Raw genomic sequence first — 18,832 nt, forward strand, 5'->3', positions numbered from 1 at the left:
TGTGATTTATTCATATCAAACTTGAAGTCTGGCACTTTTGTCCTTTATCCCTCGTGTCACCTATACGGACAATTAGTTGTCCAGCTTTATCATTATAATGTATGCAGCTTTAATGTCATGCCCTATATGTGCATTGTTCATCCATGTATGTAAGGTCTGTGGGCCCTCAGCATGCGAACAATATTGAATACGTCGCTTGTAGTGATTGCTTTCCAGAAGCTTCTTCATAAATGTATCACCATACAATGCAAGTCTCTTTGACCTTTAGGTAACAACTTTCTGAGATGGTTTCATGTCATTGTGCTTGTACAGTCAACAGCAGCATGACATGTCCTCGTTTCCCCTCTCAGAATACAGACTCTCCTTCCTCCCTGTGGTTTGTGAAAATGTTTTGTGAGCCAGCACTCGATGGATAATTTTCAGCAAAATGAGCAAACGAGGTATTAAGTACATGAAAAATCCACTGAAGGAGTGAATCCAAAGATAATAACCCAAGGTGAAATTACTTTGGCTCTAGTTTTTCTAACATAGTGGCCTTGAAACACCTGTGTTTTTTTTAATCAGCTTTTTACTACGAGCATTATAGAGCTCTATGTGAGCAGCATATTTTCTGCCAAAGTTTAAAGAGTTCTGCTTAATTCACATCAGAGATTTGGTTCTTTTGTTTTTCTCTCTTCTCTCGCTTGTTTGAGGGAGTTGAAATGGGAAAAATGTACTGTGCACCATTAGGGATTCAGCAACATTGGAATGCCTGCTGGTATCACCAGTTCACTGTCAAAGAAATCTGATCAATACAAAAACTTTAAAGGGATAGTTCAGTTTTTTTAAGTGGGGTTGTATAAGCTGCTTATGAATAGTAAGTGTGGTATGTGTGGCTTTACATGGGAGTAGTTTATTTTTAGCCCTGGACTGCATTATTATAATCATTTTTTATAATCGTTTATTTATTTATTTATTTATTTATTTATTTATCTATTTATTTATTTATCTATTTATTTATCTATCTAGTTATTTATCTAGTTATTTCTTGTATTTATCTGATCTTTTTAAACAGAGCAGATTTCAAAAAGTCTTTCTACTGCTGCTTATTTTATTAATTTCAATGTATTGATTTGATTTGATTTGATTTGATTTGATTTGATTTGTATTTATTATTATTTTTTTGCCTTTATTGATAGGACAGCTGAAGAGAGACATGAAATGTGGGGAGTGGAGAGTGGGGGAAGACATGCAGTAAATGGTCCACTGGCCGGGAGTCGAACCAGTGACCTCTGCGATGAGGACTATAGCCTCTATAGGTGGGGCGCTTAGACCGCTAGGCCACCAGCGCCCCAGATTTTATTTTATTTTAAAGTATTTTTTATAACTGTCTTTTATTATTTGACCCATTTATGTTGTTTTCTGTCTCTCTGTTCTTTTGTGAAGCACTTTGGGCTGCATGCTTGTATGTATGAAAGGTGATATATAACGGCCACTGGATCCATGTCCCGTCCATCTCCGATCCGTCAAGGCACTGGATCTGATAGGTTACTATTCTAGTCAATGTGTTAACTTCCACTGGATCCGCTCCATTGCGTAATGGCTAGGGGGCTCCAACCTGCTGGATCTGATACGCAAGAATTCTATTTTTGCTGAATGCCGGAGCACGACGCATCAATCTCAACAAAGAAGTTCGAGCAGAACAGGAAGTCAGGCACCAAAACAAAATTAAACCATACGGTTAATTTTAAGAATAAAATAGTCTGTGTTATCACCAGATTGTTTTTCACTTCACTACAACAACAAACCGTCATAATGGGGGGAACCCAGTTGGAAGTCATCAGGTCAGAGGTTTTCAGAGGATGATGAAGAAAACATGGATGAGGAGAGGAGGAGGATATTCATTAATGCAGTAATTACCGTGGGAGAACCTCGGTCACATGACTCCAGCTGACCAGCGGTCCTGCTCTGGGATGTGTTCTGAAAACGAAGCCGGTGGGTGTTGACGGATGAGAGAGCACAGAGCCGGACCACAGCGTTTCGGAGACAGACTGGAGACAGATATGATGAATGTCCCGGGTCAATAAGGTTGAGTTGAGTAGTTCTGGAGAATTAGATTATTTATTTATTTTTTATTACCTTGACGTCAAACAGTCCATTCCTTCAGCACTTTGTCTTACTCAATGTAAAGTCCCTGTGGACCAAAGCATGCAGCGCATTGTATTAGATCAGTTGTTTGGGTCAGTATGTAGGAAAATACATTACAATGAAACTATCCTCTTAACACTTACATCACTGATTGAGTCATGACTGCACAACTAAGTAAAATAATGTTTAAACTCTAAAATGTAAAATGAATTTTCAGGAGTTTTCTCTCTATCAAATAATCAAAGTTATCCAAATGTAGTGCACTACCTCCTCATTTACCAGCTGACACTGAAAGCACTCTTTATGAGAGCTTTCAAGGTGCCTTCATTCAGCCAACCCTCTCAGCACCGCTCATATTAACATGCACACAAAAGCTCTCTGGGGTAGGTTGGGCTCTTCTCCTCAGTCACAGGTTGGCCGCCTCGTTCTCCTTCTATTCTCCTCCACTGACTCAAAAAGCAGCAATGAAAGGCTCTATATAAAGGATCAAATCTGGCAATCAAGGGCAATTTACTTTGGCTTAAACTCGAACCTCTGAGAGACTGTAGCCGGGGCCTGTCTTATTATCAATCAACCATAAGCAAAGCTCTATTAACATAATGCAAGAGTTAATTTATTCATGTGTGGCACGTGAATCTATTCTGATTCAATGACCTCTTCTTAACTTGAAGTACATGAGGTCACAGTTTGCTATGAATGGGCCAGAACAGAGTCGATGACACACACATTCATGCTATAACAAATGATCTATGAAGGCAGATAAAACCATTGATTGTTGACCCCCAAAAATGAAAGCCTGAGTACAAGAAGCCATTGAGCTATGAACAGTGTCACTGAATGTGTGCTTCTGTTGCTTCTTTCATGTAGCCACTGTCCTCACTATACTTCTTACATGCAACACCACATCAGATGTGATCGGCAGATTTCAGACAGCTGAAAGACAAATGAGGCTCTCATGCCTTCCATCAGAGTTCAATAGTCTGTATGTTATTTATGGGCCAGAACAGAGTAGATTACACACACATTCATACTATAACAAATGATCTATGAAGGCAGATAAAACCATTGATTGTTGACCCCCAAATCTGCGTGGAAAGTCCGAGTACAGGAAGCCATTGAGCGATGAACAGTGTCACTGAATGTGTGCTTCTTACTTCTTACATGCAACACCACATTAGATGTGATCACCGGAAGCAGAAACCAGGCCACATCAGATATCAGACAGCTGAAAGACAAATGAGGCACACATGCCTTCCATCAGAGTTCCATAGTTTAATCTCATCTGTATGTTATTTCCTGAGCTTGTTTAAACCCTATTTGCTTTTAATTCTACTGTTTGATTTAAACAGTCAGAGAAAAAGGTTGGTAGGAATGAGAGATTCACTCATTTTCACATCTAGATGCTTTATTACTCAACAACTGATGGTAATTATCTCAAACAGTCTAATGACAAAATCACTGAAGGGTAGACGCTTTTTAATTTCACTGTGTTTTTTCACAAATTACCGCCTGCTTACTATACTGAACAGAAAGCCTGGCTGGCAGTTAAAAACGAATCATGCACATTGAGTGTTATATTAGTCTTTTACTGGTTAGGCTTCCTGTACACTTTAATACCAACACTGTTAAAGTGAAAACATACAATCCCTGTTATTTGCTCAGTTATTTATTTATTCTTTTGGAATCCGTGCTCTATATCAAGGGTTCCCAAAATTTGCTATGCCAACATCTCCCAGAGTCTACATTTCTATGTAGAATCTAAAAATAGACGTTAGTTACACAGCAAAGTAAGTAAAAGAGAACGAGTTACTCTTTTTTTTTTTTTGTTCCATTTTCCCCTCTCTTCTCCTCAAGCCTCTATGACCCCCTGCGATCCCTCAGAGGTTAGCAGGACCCCCACTATGAAAAAAACTGCTCTTTATGGAGGGCTGTGCAGTTTTTTTTTCTATTTAAATTCTTTTTTGGGGCATTTTCGCCTTTAATGGAAGGCACAGTTGGAGAGAGAGAGGAAATGTGGGGAGTAGAGAGTAGGGGGAGACATGCAGCAAATGGTCGAGGCTGGAATCGAACCTGCGACCTCTGCAACAAGGGCTATGTCCGCTGTTTATAGGGTGGGCTTAGACCACTAGACCAACGGCGCCCCAGGGCTGTGCAGGTTTAGTCGGATAAATGATTCAACATTGTTGCCCTTGCTAATCATAAAAAAACGTACTAGCTGGTTAAACAAATTATCAATATATTTATAATTGCAGGCATCAATCAATCAATCTTTATTTATATACCGCCAAATCACAACAAACATTGTCTAAAGACGCTTTTACAAACATAGCAGGTCTAGACCGTACTCTGTTATATTATTAACAAATCCCCAACATTAAGACAGGATCACACTCAGTCTTATTTCATCTTAATTCACCATGAACATTTTACCTCACAGTATTTAGCAAGTTACAGCGGCAAGGAAAAACTTCCTTTAATATTCAGTGTCCTTTTGACTCATGTTCCTGTTTCTCCATTAAACATAGAAGGCTCCAGCCCCAACAAAATATATCACCTGAGAGAAGAGAGTATGAGAAATCATGCAGCACATCCTACTTAAAGTAAGCCAACTTTAATGTTAGCATTACTCTAAGAAAATCTCATTAGTCCTTACCTAATCTAAACTATAGTTGACGTACTATTAGCTCAGCTGCAGGCTTTCCAATTTCAACAAAGCCCCATCTGGTGCCCAAAATCGTTTATACCCACAAACTATACCTCTAAATGAAACAAACACCAACATACTACCTGTAAGTGCTGATACCACTGTTGTCAGTTGGGGTCAGAGAGGTAAGTGGAAACGGCATAGACTTCATTCACCCACTCTTAATGTACTGCAGCTCTGTAGCGTAGACTGAACAGAAGGGAGGAGATGATCCTCCTCTTTATTCCTGTCAGCGCTGGGATAGTGCTGAATCAGAAGTCTCGGGTAAATCACCGTGGAAGAAAAGAACCGTAGCGATGAAGCCTGCGAGACACATGCCTTGTGCTCCGCCGCTGCACTCTGCGCCCTGCTTCACATGCTGTACGCTTCACACAGATTTGCATTGGCTTTGATTAGCTGAGGAGCTCATGCTTTATGAATAGTAGTGGAGTGCTTGCTTTAAAGATAGAAATAGTTCCTCTTGCTTCTTAAGACAACTGTTGTGACTTTTTTTTGGTCTGTCTGACTCTAATGGACACCATTAGATTGGTTCCAGTCTGCGGAATCATCTGCAGCTCTGTTGACCTGATCCATTAGTTTAGATGACTTGAGGGTTAAGTGCAACATTTGTCTATTCCAGATTTTATCGGGTACATTTTTGTATGAATACAATGACTCAGTCTGCTTTCAGCATTGAATCACTCTGCTTTCACCACTTGATATCCACTATCCTCTCTTTTCCCTGTGTACCCTTATGTAAGTTAATGCTTCTTGCAGCCTTGGGTAATGCAGAGTTGTCCTTTTTGCTGCATTTTCTAATTGCTCATTCCTGTTGCTGTTATTTGCAATACCTGAAATAATTTGCAGCCGTAGGAGGGAGTCATGATCAATTATTAATGTAGATGCATTTTCCTCCCTTAGAAGGCCGGCTGGACATAAATTGCCCGGTAAGATAGATGGTTAGAGGGTATCAGGAAAGATTTGGGACCCCTGCATGATTAAACAGCATGAAATCCAATCATTTGAATCAATTTATTGCCGTGTGTTTTGTCGTCTGAGCACAGGGGCGTTTTTTTTGTTTCTTTTGAGCCTGATCACACATTTATCATGTTGTCAGTTCTGCCTGAGCAGAGTTCATGCAATACCAAATCATTTTTTAAAATGCTGCTGTGTTTGGTTACATACAAGGCTTACTGAAACTCAGCTGAATTTGTAGTCTTACTCCTACTCTCTTAAATCTGCCACTGCCCGTATCTACCAAATCCCTGAAACACTCAGCATTTTAATTCTCCTCAATGAGGCTGTGGGAATTTGTATAATGGTGGCTTCCTCCTATTCCCAAACAGAGCGCAGATAAACCTCATTTTAGAGGCAGGGGTGTAAAACTTGCAACAACTTGGAGCAGCTGAGTTGAGTATTGCCTCATCTTCCTGCTATTAGCCAGCAAGAAGCTCCACTGCAGACGTTTGGGGTTTGGTATCTTTTTTAATGACTCTTGAGTGCTTATTTTAGCTTTTGTCTATCTCTCCACTTTCTTTCCCTTTCAGGAGATGGAAACAATGAGCTGTCAGTCAGAAAGTTGTCTCTCAAAACTTTTTAGAACAGACTGTTTCAGGCGTTTTATTGTTTTAGCCAAACACAAGCTGTGGATTTTTTTTTGGGAGGGCTGGTTTGCCTTTATTTGACAGGACAGCTGGAAAGAGAGAGAGAGACAGGAAATGTGGATAGAAGAGTTGCCGGGTTGAACATGTCTCAAATGGCCAGAAGTCTATCCTGTAACCAATGCATTGAGGACTATCATCTCTGTATGTAGGGTACCTGCTCTGCCAGCTGAGCACCTGCTCTACCAGCTGAGCAAGACTGGTGTCCCTTTAAATGTACTTTTCGCTTTCATACTAATGTTGATAATTGAGAGTTAGAAAAAATCTTAACCTGTTAAAAAATGTGGGATTGAAGAAATTAAACAGTCAATAAATAAAACAATGCACTGAACTGTTTCAAAACTATCTCAAACAATTCATATACAATTCCTTCTGGCAGCTTCATATTATTTAAGTGCAAATTCAAACATTACAGGGCTACATTACACACTGTTATTACCCAGTTACGTTAAGTATTTGATTCTGATTGGTCAAAACCCCATAAACAAGGTGATTCACTCTCAACAGCAAAAGCAATGTTGGGGACAACCTGCTCCAAATGTCATATAAAATCAGTCTGTGCAAAGAAATCCGGCTCATTACACCCCTGCCTGTTGACACTGTGGCAAAAACTTTACTTTCTGTCTCAGGCTAGTCCTGGGAGTCAGGAAATAATGACAATTACTGACCACAGATGTAGAAGCAGCCTGAGACCATAACTATCTCTGATAAGGAAAATGGTGCAAGGTATTGCTCAGCCTGCCAGGTATTTGCACAGCTACCTGTTAACCATGTGTTATCCCTCATGCATTAGCTCATATAGGCCAAGGAATAATCAGAATCTTCTTTTCAGCTAAATAAGAACATTTATGGACACTTAGGAAAGGATTGAATTAGCTGTTGTCAGGTGAGTTCCTCTATTGAAGACTTCAGGAGTTATAGCATACTGAAAGGATCAACAGTCTTTCCTTTGCTTTTGATTGAATGGTTGGGTGACTGATGGTACTTCTAACAACCAGAAGCTTTGAGGCATTCATTATGCCCGCTCAATCCTAAAAGCAAAGGAAGTAAAGGAAGGCTTAATCCTTTCTCGCTTCTAAGAGAGGAGATAAATGAACTTGAAAGAGCTCTGTTATTGTCGAATGAGGACAAAGAATGAGGAAAATGAACCTCAGAATGTTCTCCATGTGAGACAATGATATCAACTTTCTACATAAAAATTCATATCACAGCGAAATCCCCCTCGTGTCTTATCGTCACGTTCTTGCTCTTAGAAGTTTTTTCCTGTTTTCTCAGCCTCAGCTGTAGGCGACTTTTTCAGGAGTGTAATTGTTTTCTCTGCAACAGTAAAGGTGATGATGATTATAAGAGTGCTGACTGCACATCTGGCTAGCAGCCAGGCTAATGACGAGAGTGAAGTTAGTATGGAGGGTGGGGTTAATGATGGGGCGCTGGTGAGTGAGAGTGTGCTACTTATGAAATTGTGTTCATGATTTTTTTCTGATGTGTTTTTGTGTTTGTGTGTGTGGGAAGGGAGGGAGGGCTTAAAAGATTAAACTAGCCCGGCCACAGTGACGAAGAAGAGAAGACCCCTGTGTGGCTCCTTCTCTCTGCAGGGAGGCTTCTTCTGTGGCGTCCCATTTGCATGGCTCCCTGTCCTGCTCGGGGAATTAGCCCTTTCTTTCGCCTCCCTCTCTCCCTCCTCTGTGCACCTTTTTGGAAAGCGTGCTCCCATCCTGCAGTATCGCTCCTTTCTGAGGACGACAATGAAGCAGGGTATTTAGGACACTTGGCAGGGTAGGCATGTTGGAGGGGATGGCGACACGGGCTGCTAAGTAGCTCATTTTGTCACATAGCCACTGGCATGATAGCTCTTCACAGCAAGGTAAGCACTGAGCAGAGTCAGCACACACCCACACTCCATGACCAGATTGTTTTACTGCGCGTCTCTTAGAGCTTCGTTTTTTTTATGTCATAGGTAACCTCATCCACTTTTTGACCAGTCAATTAAGCAGCATATTTTTCCTTGTGTTATGATTTCATTGCAGCATTCAGTTTGTCAAGTTAATCTGTGCCCTAATGTTGGATTCACTCCCACTAATCCAATAACGGGATGAATAGAAGATGTTGTGTGGAAGACTAGACTTAGATTAATCTTTCTATTGTTTGTAGAATAAATGCATCTCTTTCCCTTGAGACTCCTCTTTGTTCAGTTTGAAGGTTTGGATTGTTTTTTGTAGTATACCTCTGGATGCACTAATTACTATAATATGAGCTCCTCTTCTTTATCCCTAACGCCTCACCATCAAGTGCTAGCAGCTCTCTGTCACTTTGTAATTACTGTTATTTACAGCCAAGTCTATGGCCATCAGTGAAAAGCATGTTGCTGCCACAGCTAATATCTTTATGGGACAGATGTGGCATGAGGTAATTAAGCTGAGCACTCATTCTTTATGGAGTGCAAGTCTCCTGTGACCTTTGCCTGCGTGGCACATTTATCATACACCATGCGACATACTTTCCATACTCAGAGGACCACGGAGTATTTCATATCTTGGGGCTATCTTTGAGTATTTTCTTACTGTAGAATGTATCAGACTCCTCCACAGCTGTTGCTCTTAAAGGTCAGCAACACGCTTCACAGTTATGAGTCATTACCTTACCATGGCAAAAACCCACTGTGTTCCCTTTGCCTGTTGTGACGGAGATTTCAGCAGGGTGTGTAAACAACAATGGAAGCATCCAAATGCCAGATGACAAGAGGTCACGCTTTAAAAATATATTTAACCTTTGTTTAACTAAGGGGTGCTCGCTGGAAAAATATTCAATCCTGTTCTTTCCAAGTTATTGACAACCACAAGGAGCAACTTTACATACAAACACACCAGATTGACCTGGATATAAGAAGGATACATACTGGGATCGTCTTCTATTTGTGGTTTTGTTATTAAATGTCAATATTTGTTTCAACAGAGAGCACCACTTACCTGTTGAACACGTCATGACTGAGGCCTGCTGTGACTCACTGCTACATTGCTAGGGGATGAAAGATGGAGTAGTATGGTGAACAGAAGTAAGTAAGTTAACCAACTACTGAAGTGGAGTTATGATGCCTTTCTTGAGGACAGAGACATTAAACAAACGTCAAACAGACAAGAAATATGTTACAGACTGTGATGTTGGAAGATGGCGAGCCTGAAAATATTGTATATTGAAGGTCTGCCCAAAAGCAGACCAGACATCCATCTGATAGACTGCAGGGTGATTTAACTATAATGGTGTTTTTCCTGAGAATTAGTCTTGATATATGTGGGGGATGTCTCATAATCAGGGGCGCCTATATTCAGGCCAATCCGGTAATACACAAAACATGGCTATGACATTAAAAGACATAAAATGATGATTGAAACAAGCATAGAAAGTATGTTCAAATCAACCACATTCATGAGTCTGTCAGGCAGATGTGCCTGCCTTCAAGTGTCCTTATTCATGATCACTCTGATTTAAGATATAGTTCTTATGAGCATATATGGTAGAATGTAAGATAACAAGAAGGCTAGTCTGGATTACATTCTTTACAAATCATAGAATCTAAGATCATTCGAACACAGTCTAACATTTCCAGATGAATCATCTGGCAATGTTAGACTGACTTATCCCTGCCAAGAAGTGTTTGCTACATTGCGAAATGAAGGATGTAGCTGTTAAGTGAAAGCAGAGAGACAAAAGACCCAATCCCAATCTCCTCACTCATGGACTCAGTGCCTTTGAGGCATACTCCTCTTTCTGTTGTGTGTGTTCAGGGCTATCCCAAAGTCAAAATGCAAGTGAGCGAGGGCTCTGATGCAGTATTCTGAATGCCAAAGTATGCACTTATTGTGGGTTCTCATTTCTGCTTACATTCCCCTGAGGCTTACCCAGAGTTCATTGCAAATTTGGTGTCATGAAGGACCAATTTGTGCAGCTTCCCACTACATGTAAACAAATGTTTGCTTACTGAGGAAGCATTCAATTGGAAATGAGATGTATCTATATTTAACAGCACATGATTTATCACATGTGTTGCTATTTTTAAGCCATAAGCAGTATATTGGAGATTGGAAATTTGGATTAGGCCAGAGAATAATAAGTCTGAAATGTTTTCATGTGTTTGGAAACTGTTGATTGAATATTTGGATACCAATGACCTGCTTCAGTGTCTGGTTGGGTCAGGCTCTTATCTCAAAGACTCAGAGAAGACTAAGTTATACATATTGAAATGTATTCCTATTTCCCTCTGCAGATGTCCTGACTATATTTCTCTGTGCATGTCTGCATGGAAATATCAAAAAGCAAATACATATTTTTGAATCATTTTTATTTCCATTTGAATATGCCTGACTTGTCCAATGTGAAGATTCAATAGGTGAAATTGAAGGCCGGATGAATCATGAAGCCTAACTCTGCAGCTTGAAAGGATGCTACAGAAAGAGCCCACGTTTACTGCATCACTTTAAAAGCATGAACTCAGTCGTGACAGCAAAATTATCAGCTGTCATTCCGTGTTGTTAGTTTGTCTCTCACAACTGTGGCGCAGCACCAAATGATGTCTTATTGTTGTTTGATGGAGGACAAACTCCCAGTGTGGCATCAAAAGTAGCTTTATGTAGTTCTTATTCAAAACCATGTGTCTGCAGAAATCCTACACTACCTGATTCAGGATCAATATCATTGATATTTATATAAAGTAATGTATGCAGCTCTGAATTTCATGGCTTGAGTGACCGATGTCATTAATATTCAGGTCAGCTGAGGTAGCTGTGCGGCCTGAGGGACCTTGTGTTGGCTGCAGGGGTTGGGATAAATAGCTTACATTAGCATGACCGCTTCAATGGGGTGAGGCACACAGGCAGGGTGAGAGAGGAAAGGAGGTTGCAAGGGGGAAGGGGATGAAGACAGAGTGACACAGTGAACGAGCCATGACTGGATCATCTGCAGCTGGATTACATCATGAATAATGGCTTGCCATACTGAGTCTGTCTGGGCTCTGGGCTCAGCAGGTACTGAGGTGTTTCAAAGACAGTCGAAAGCAGTCTTAGCATTCCACTGGGGACACAAGACAAAGAGTAAAAGACTGAAGAAACGCTGGAGACTGGAATGCACTTTATTGTTACAGCTGTGGCAAAAAGTGCCACAAAAATTACTTGAATTAGACGGATTATGTCGGCATTTTTTATGGAAAGAGCAACAAAGACAGGATTTAAGGTAGTCCTGTTGATATGCACACATGTCAGATGACTCTGCTATTAACACTCCTGGACTGCTCTTTGGAAGAACTGCAGAGGGAATTCAGACCACAGAGGAAATTAAGCTGTTTCACCCTGAAAAAAAAGTTGTTTTTTCTATTAAGTGCACAAAGCTTGAGAGAAAGAGAGCATCTCCTTCTGCAGGTGTTGTTGTGTGTGTGTCCTGGGCTTACTGCTTTATCTGCTGTGTAATAGGCTTGGATAGCCTGTGTCTTCCTCCTTTATTTAATTGAACCCTTCTGTTGGTCTCCTGGGAGATATAAACCTGTTTGTCTGTAGCCGAGTCCGAGTCTTCTTTCCCACACAGACACAGCATTAAAGGAGCGGAGGGCTTCTTTTTCAGAGCTGAAGCTGAGGAGACACACATGGCTTGTCTTAGAATCAGAATCAATACATGTGTTTTAGATATATGCCAGCACTGCTTTGTGGTAAAATATCAGTGATTCAGCAGAAAAATCAAAGAGAGCGCTGCTTGTGATTCATGCTGGGATTTATGTTTATACTATACAGCTCTACCAGGTGTCTGATCTCAGCAGGTATGAAACAGTTGGTGTCTTTTTTCTCTTTCTTTAGTAAGAAAGAAAAGCTGTCACACTACATTTCTAAATTTAGCATTTCGATAGCAGACTTGGGCTTTTTTACTATAAGGCAGAATATGTTACAAAGACATATGTTTGAAATTCATTTGGTGACACTACAGCAGATATTTTCTACTTAAAACTTTAGACTGTTGTCAAATGTGCTGCTTACTACTTCAATTTTCTCCAGCTGTTACAGCTGAACTGTTCAGACGAGGTGCTAGGGATGTTCCAAGCAACTTATTTACAAACTTTTAAACAGAATAAATCGATTAGTCTAAAAGTTAGAAAACAGTCAAAACTGAGCTCATTGAATATTTAACACTGCTAAACACGGGATCACTGTGGCTGTTTTCAAAACCGCCTACTATAATAGTAGTACGTACTGATTTGGCCAAAATTCAGTATGTTCCATGTATTATGTGAAGAATTATTAAATTCCATATAAAACTCTTATTAACTTTTTAAATCACAAGTGATGCTAAAGAAGCAGTTTCGCTATCAGGTTGGCCATTGTTCACTTCCACTTTCTGAAACCTGAAATCCAGCGACACCTGGCCCAGCATACTGCATAACAGATTCAACAGAACAGTCATACTACATACTACTTTCAGACGCAGCATACATTATTCAGTACATACTGCCTACTACATTCATAGGTAGTATGAAGCAGGCGCTTTCGAAAACAGCCAGAGTCTTGGGTAAACAATGTCAATTTGGTTTACCAAGTGTGGCTAAGGTTGGCAGATCTAGCGCAACCAGCCTTTGGTCCTCCTTGCAGGTCAGCATCCACATGCCCATGCTAGTTAGGCATCAGTCTGGTCAGTTGTGTGCCTGTTTAAGCAGACACGGCCCACATACAACTTTGTCTCCATTTTCCAGATCAAAATCCGGCCAAACTGTGCCATGCTACAAGATGCCATCTGTCATCTGTGCTTGTTTACATCCAGGTCGTAGAGCATCGTAGCATTGTGGCAGAAGCCATCAACAGAGCTATTACTCCCACTGACGAAGGGAGGCAGAGCCACAGTTTAGACACAGCATTTTGGACCTATAGTAAAATCATATGTCAATAATTTAGTTAACTGACTACTAATTCTTGTGCTGACTAGTGAGGGTGATGATGTCCAGTTGACTGAACTTGGCTGTTAGCTCTTGCATGTGACTCTGAAAAACAGCAAGTGTTCACAGCAGGCATATTACAAATAGAACTAAAAGAGATTGAACAGTAATGCCCCTTAAACCAGACTAAGTCCATGCTGACTCTCTCAGAGGATGTCAGATGCAACGTCTCACTATTTCATCCTTATTTAATCTGGATCAATAGTACTCTCCCTCTCCTGTTTTTCCCAGCAGCACTTTGTGCTGACACTAAATAATATCTGTTGTATCATAAAATGTGTGATTTTACAATGAGCAGTCATCTGATACTGCGATAATGTTGGCTGTCACACCCTATGCTTTTGTAAATGGAGTGCCCAGTAGGAGGTAAAGGCCTTATGATCCATGAAAATGATTAACTAGCTAGAGACCTTGTTTCAGTTTAAAGCAACAGTCAGCCTAGCTTTGTCAAGATTCAAGTTCAGCAGCTGTGTACTTTAAATGAATGAAATTAAGAATGTTAACTTTCAATCTGTAGAGATGCGTTTACTTTTGGACAGAGCAAAGCTAACTGTTTACCTTTTGTGTATAGTCTTTAGAGGGTAAAGCATGTCATTCTTATTCATGCTCTCTAGCATGCAAACACAGGCAGACTAGGGCTGATATTTAGTCTTTCATCTCTGTTCATTGTAGTGGGGAAAATGCTGAAATTGTTACTGGATAAATGCTGGTGTTTTTTTTTATATGCTTCAAATGAAAATTCAATCATACGATCATACTTTTTATTATTTCAGTCTTCATGTCTTTTTGCCCCTCTGACAGGAAAAGTAGAAACAGCAGTGACTCACACAACACCTCAGCATGTGCGCTGCAGGTGTAGACACAAAATAAAGTCTGTGCGGCACCTGTCCCAGTAACTGTCTGATCGTGTGGCTCCAAAGTTGACCATCACTAGGGGCAGGTGCTGTGGAAATATATCAGCATGACTGAGCATCTGCCTCAAACTTGATGTCGGTATTTCTAGGATACAACAAGACGAACATGTTTACATTTTTGCAGTCTGAACCTCACAGCCGCACACTGCATTTAAATTTATTGAAAAAAAATGTTAAATGCAGTTAGCAAACAGCTCTTAGTACCACAGAACAACAAGGAAACAATTAAAACAGTTGAAAATATGATTTTTAAGATGAGGAAATTGTTCCATCACCTTTCCTTTTTTCAGTTTATTTTTGGTTCTATTGTGCCTTTATTTGAGAAGACAGGAAACATGGGCAGCAGAGAGTGGGGGAAGACATGCAGCAAATGGCCGAGGCCGGTAGTTGAGCCTGCAACTGTACACTACAGCATCTGTACATGGGGCGCACTTAACTGCTCGGCCAACAGTTCCCCTTTTTATTTTTTATTTCTTCAAATAAGTTCATGAGTATTAGAAAATTCTGAATTCATGACCCACCCTTAGTTGATACGCTAAGCTAGGCTACTAGCTTCAGCATCAGCTTCCTAATCTCAGTAGAGTAAAGTGAAATCAACTTTGTCCAGCTACCTTCAGCAGGGAAGTTTTTTCACAATACAATACAATTAGACTTTCTAGTATTGTCCCTTTTCTTCTCTTTCTTTGAGGTGACATTTCAATACAACAGGAATTATTGTGGAACAAGTTATTCATGTCAAATAAGATGGAAATGTTCATATTTGATATTAAAATATAGAAAATAGAAAATAGCCAAAAAGTATAATCAGAATGGAAAGTAAATGATGAAGAGTAATGACGGGCTCAGAGCATATATCTCAGTTGGCTAATAAAAAAATTTGGGGGGACCTTAATGCCTTTGTGTGTTTGTAGTGTGTGTGTTCCAGGGAACTGGAAAAGTGTTCCAGGGAACTGGAAGAGGTAGGGGTACAGTAGGTGGGGTACACGACTTAAAAACTTGGCCCAACTCACAAATACGAGAATGCAGCTTTTATAAAAAATAATAAAAAATAAAATAATATCCACTCCATTTTCTTCATGAATGCTTTGATTCATTAAATCACAAGTTCATGTTTCTACCAAACAAAACTTCAAAGATCACCCCAATGGGATGCTGGTGGCCTAGTGGTCTAAGTGTGCCCATGTACAGAGGCTATAGTCCTTGTTGCAGAGGTTGCCAGTTCGACTCCTGGGCGCGACCATTTGCTGCATGTCTTCCCCCACTCTCTGCTCCCCACATTCCCTGTCTCTCTTAGGCTGTCCTATCACTAAAGGCAAAAAAAACAAAAACAAAAATATAACTTGAAAAAAAAACAGAAAAAAACAACACCAACCACAACATTTAGTCTACAACTCGATACAATCCAGAAGAAGATGAAAGCAGCACTTGGTGTTTTTCCTGCTCATAATTTTGCTCCCTGTTGATTTGAGACGTGATTTGGATGCTGCAGTAGCTGACAGTGTCTCAGCAGGGCTCATTCCCCTTCTTCATCTGATTAAGACCAATCCAGCGTTAACCCCATCTTAGCTTCCCCTTGCAGGATTATTGCAAATCTCTTGATAATGACTGATAGTGATGGTGGTCTTGATTGTATGTGTGTGTATGTGTTGGAGGGCGTGGGGGGAACAACATCTTGTTTTTGAAGTCTGACACTCTGACTGCTTCATCGTCCTCTCCTCCACCCGATCCTCTTTTCTCCCAGTGTCCTCCTCCCCCCGCGTCACTGGAGCTGCCACAGCCGATGAGGGTACACGTCTCTGCAAAGTTCCCCCCCACTTGATTATTCAGTACACATCAGGCCCAGCACAGACAAGGAGGGGGTTCACTCACTTTCACTTAGCCTGTGGCACCCTAAGGGGGTTATGGGGTCATGATAAAAAGCACAAATGACAGTATCGGTCACTGGAGTGCAGCAGGGGGATCCCGGAATCCGCCCCCTGCGGCCTCTACTCGATGCAATATCATTTCTGATTTCTGAGCAGCAGGATTGAGAATTCTACGGGGAGTAAAATGAGAGGAGAAGAGATTGAAATTCACCAAGCAAAGCAAAGCCAAGCTGAAAAAAGGAGGGAAAAGATTGTCTGCCTCACACCAAAATCAAACCACAAGCAGTAATAGCTCTGGCAACGTCCAGAGTGTGATTTATGAGAGGGAAGAAATGGCCTTGTTTGAGCGCTGTCACATCTAGGCTGTGTGATTTACTGTGATGACTGGAGCACTCTCCTCACGTGAATTCAGGCTCCAAAGGCTCGGACAGGAGAGGGAGAAGGCCCCATTAATACTGATTACAAGAGCATGCTGCCTCTCCGTGTGCTGCTATGGTTCTATTTTACAGTATATCAGCTCACTGACGCTTCTTAATGGATATAGATGGGATTGCTTCTCTCACGATGTGCTTTGACGCCGTAATAAGGTTCCTTTACGTCTCCCCTAATCTCCTAAGTGCATCTATTAAGATCATTTATCATTTATGAGCTACAGAGATGATACCTAGCCGAGCAATCAGGCTGCAGAGTGAAGAGGATGGAGGAGAGGGAAGAGTTTTAACAAATTTGTCTTTGCAGTGCTTTTGAATGTCTTTAATAAATAAGTGGAGCACCCTAAGTCTCTGTTCCTCAACAGCAGTTTTGCTCCAGATTAAAATGAGTGTTTGCATAGTTTCATTGCTGGTCACAAAAGGCCCCCCGCAGCACACACACTGCTCCTTTTGAAAGGTGTTGCTAGGAAACCGTGCAGCGTGAAGATGAAATCCCCGCCTGTGTTGCTTTCCTGCAGCTGTACAGCTTGGACATTATGTCCAACTTATTGTGCATGTTGTACAGTAAGTCTGCCCTAGTTGTCTTTATGTGTGTGTCAGCGTGTTTGCGTTTTACCGTAAGTCCAGTTTTATTCGTCTCATGCAAAGCCAGCAAATGACACGACCTCTCTTCTATCGTAACCCATTTTCGGTAATACGCCTTCATTTTCCGCTGAGCGCTGAGATCTCAATCCTGCCGTCACACCTCTGAGTGTTGGCCAGCTGACACCTCAGGCTGCGCACAAAGAATCAATAGTGTCTGCCTCGTGTTCAATTACACTCTAATCAACACACACCAGCCTAACACAACCGGGAATGAATGGACAGGTTGTTGATATTGAACTCGTGCTCAGAACTGTGAGAGTGGTAAATGAATATATGAAGGTGTGAAGATTGCTTGTGAGCTTTGACAGCGTTGTCTGAAAAAGAGAGGAGATGCATACAGAGCGGAGCTGTCTTAAATAAAGCTGTAGGAAGGAGTTACACGACTTCACTATCAGGACCTAAATATCAAAGAACTTGTTTATAATGAACATAATTAACACACTTTAGTTTTATGTTGTCACGAGTCAGACGAAACATACGTTTGAATGAATCTAAATTCCCTTAAAGCTCCTGTAAGGAGTTTTCAGCTGGTTATGAAACAGACGGAAATTATTCCTGATCCCTCTGTATGGCCTATGAATATAAACCGGACTACCAACAAGAAGATTATTTCTATAATGTTCATTTTAATGCCTGCAAACACTGCTCCAGGGTTAAGCCTGGTTTATACTTGTGCGTTGACCCTATACAGCTGTAGCCGATGTGGACGTGAGCACTACATACATTGTGCGTCGATGTCTCTGATGCTCTGCAACATTCAGCCGAAAAGCTTGAGGGCAGTGTGGTCTCTGATTGTCAGGTCGCCTGTTTCCCATCCTGTTACGTCCTCTTCTTGCTTTTTCACAGCGATCCAAGCATATTATGTTAATTCAGAGCTGATATATGTTTCTGTGGATCATCCATCCATCCATCCATCCATCCATCCATCCATCTTGCTCTGCTTATCCGGGTCCTGCTGGACAGGACGCCAACCTATCACAGGGCAAACATGGAAAATAGACAACCTTTCATGCACACACCCACACCTACGGGCAATTTTAGAGTGATCAACTGACCTGGTAAGCATGTATTTGGACTGTGGGAGGAAGCCGGAGAACATGCAAACTCCACACAGAAAGGCACCTACCCGACCGGGGAATCTTTTATTCATTGAAATGAAATATTAGATAGATTTTTTTGGGACCGAAATAAGACATGCCCCAAAATTACAGTCTTCCGTGGTACAGTCTTGATTTGATTGGATTGGATTGAATGGCTGTGATTGAGAGGACACTTCAGCTACTTTTCATCAACCTGTAAAAAAGCTGTCTAATTAGCCAGCTGTGTCAGTTTGGTTTGACGTTGTCTCTTTGTAGCGTTGATGATTGTCTCTGTGGTGGACGACTTTTACTGCTGTGTTAAATAAATCAGACCTAGGAAGTATTCAGTCTGATCTGATCTGATTTAAACTTTATGAAAAAATATGAAACCTACTTAAAAACCAGGAGAAAGTTTTCAACAAGCAGACATTTCCCTTCCTGTTGCCTGTCAGCGCTCCGCTCT

General features: G+C 41.0%; 1 protein-coding gene across 4 annotated transcripts in view; it reads left to right on the plus strand.

Annotated features, from left to right (window-relative positions):
• Positions 1-18,832, plus strand: part of LOC117814763 (contactin-1a-like) — an 86,231-nt gene that overhangs the window by 26,112 nt on the left and 41,287 nt on the right. For 2 of the 4 annotated variants that reach the window (XM_034686258.1, XM_034686259.1), the window contains exon 3: positions 9,424-9,523. The exons of the other annotated variants lie outside the window; for them this stretch is intronic. In XM_034686258.1, the coding sequence (XP_034542149.1) occupies positions 9,511-9,523 (13 nt within the window). In that variant the 5' untranslated portion in view covers positions 9,424-9,510. The remainder of the gene's footprint in view (positions 1-9,423; positions 9,524-18,832) is intronic. 4 annotated transcript variants of the gene reach the window in all.

This window comes from Notolabrus celidotus, chromosome 6 (assembly GCF_009762535.1).
Source record: "Notolabrus celidotus isolate fNotCel1 chromosome 6, fNotCel1.pri, whole genome shotgun sequence".
Taxonomy (NCBI): Eukaryota; Metazoa; Chordata; class Actinopteri; order Labriformes; family Labridae; genus Notolabrus; species Notolabrus celidotus.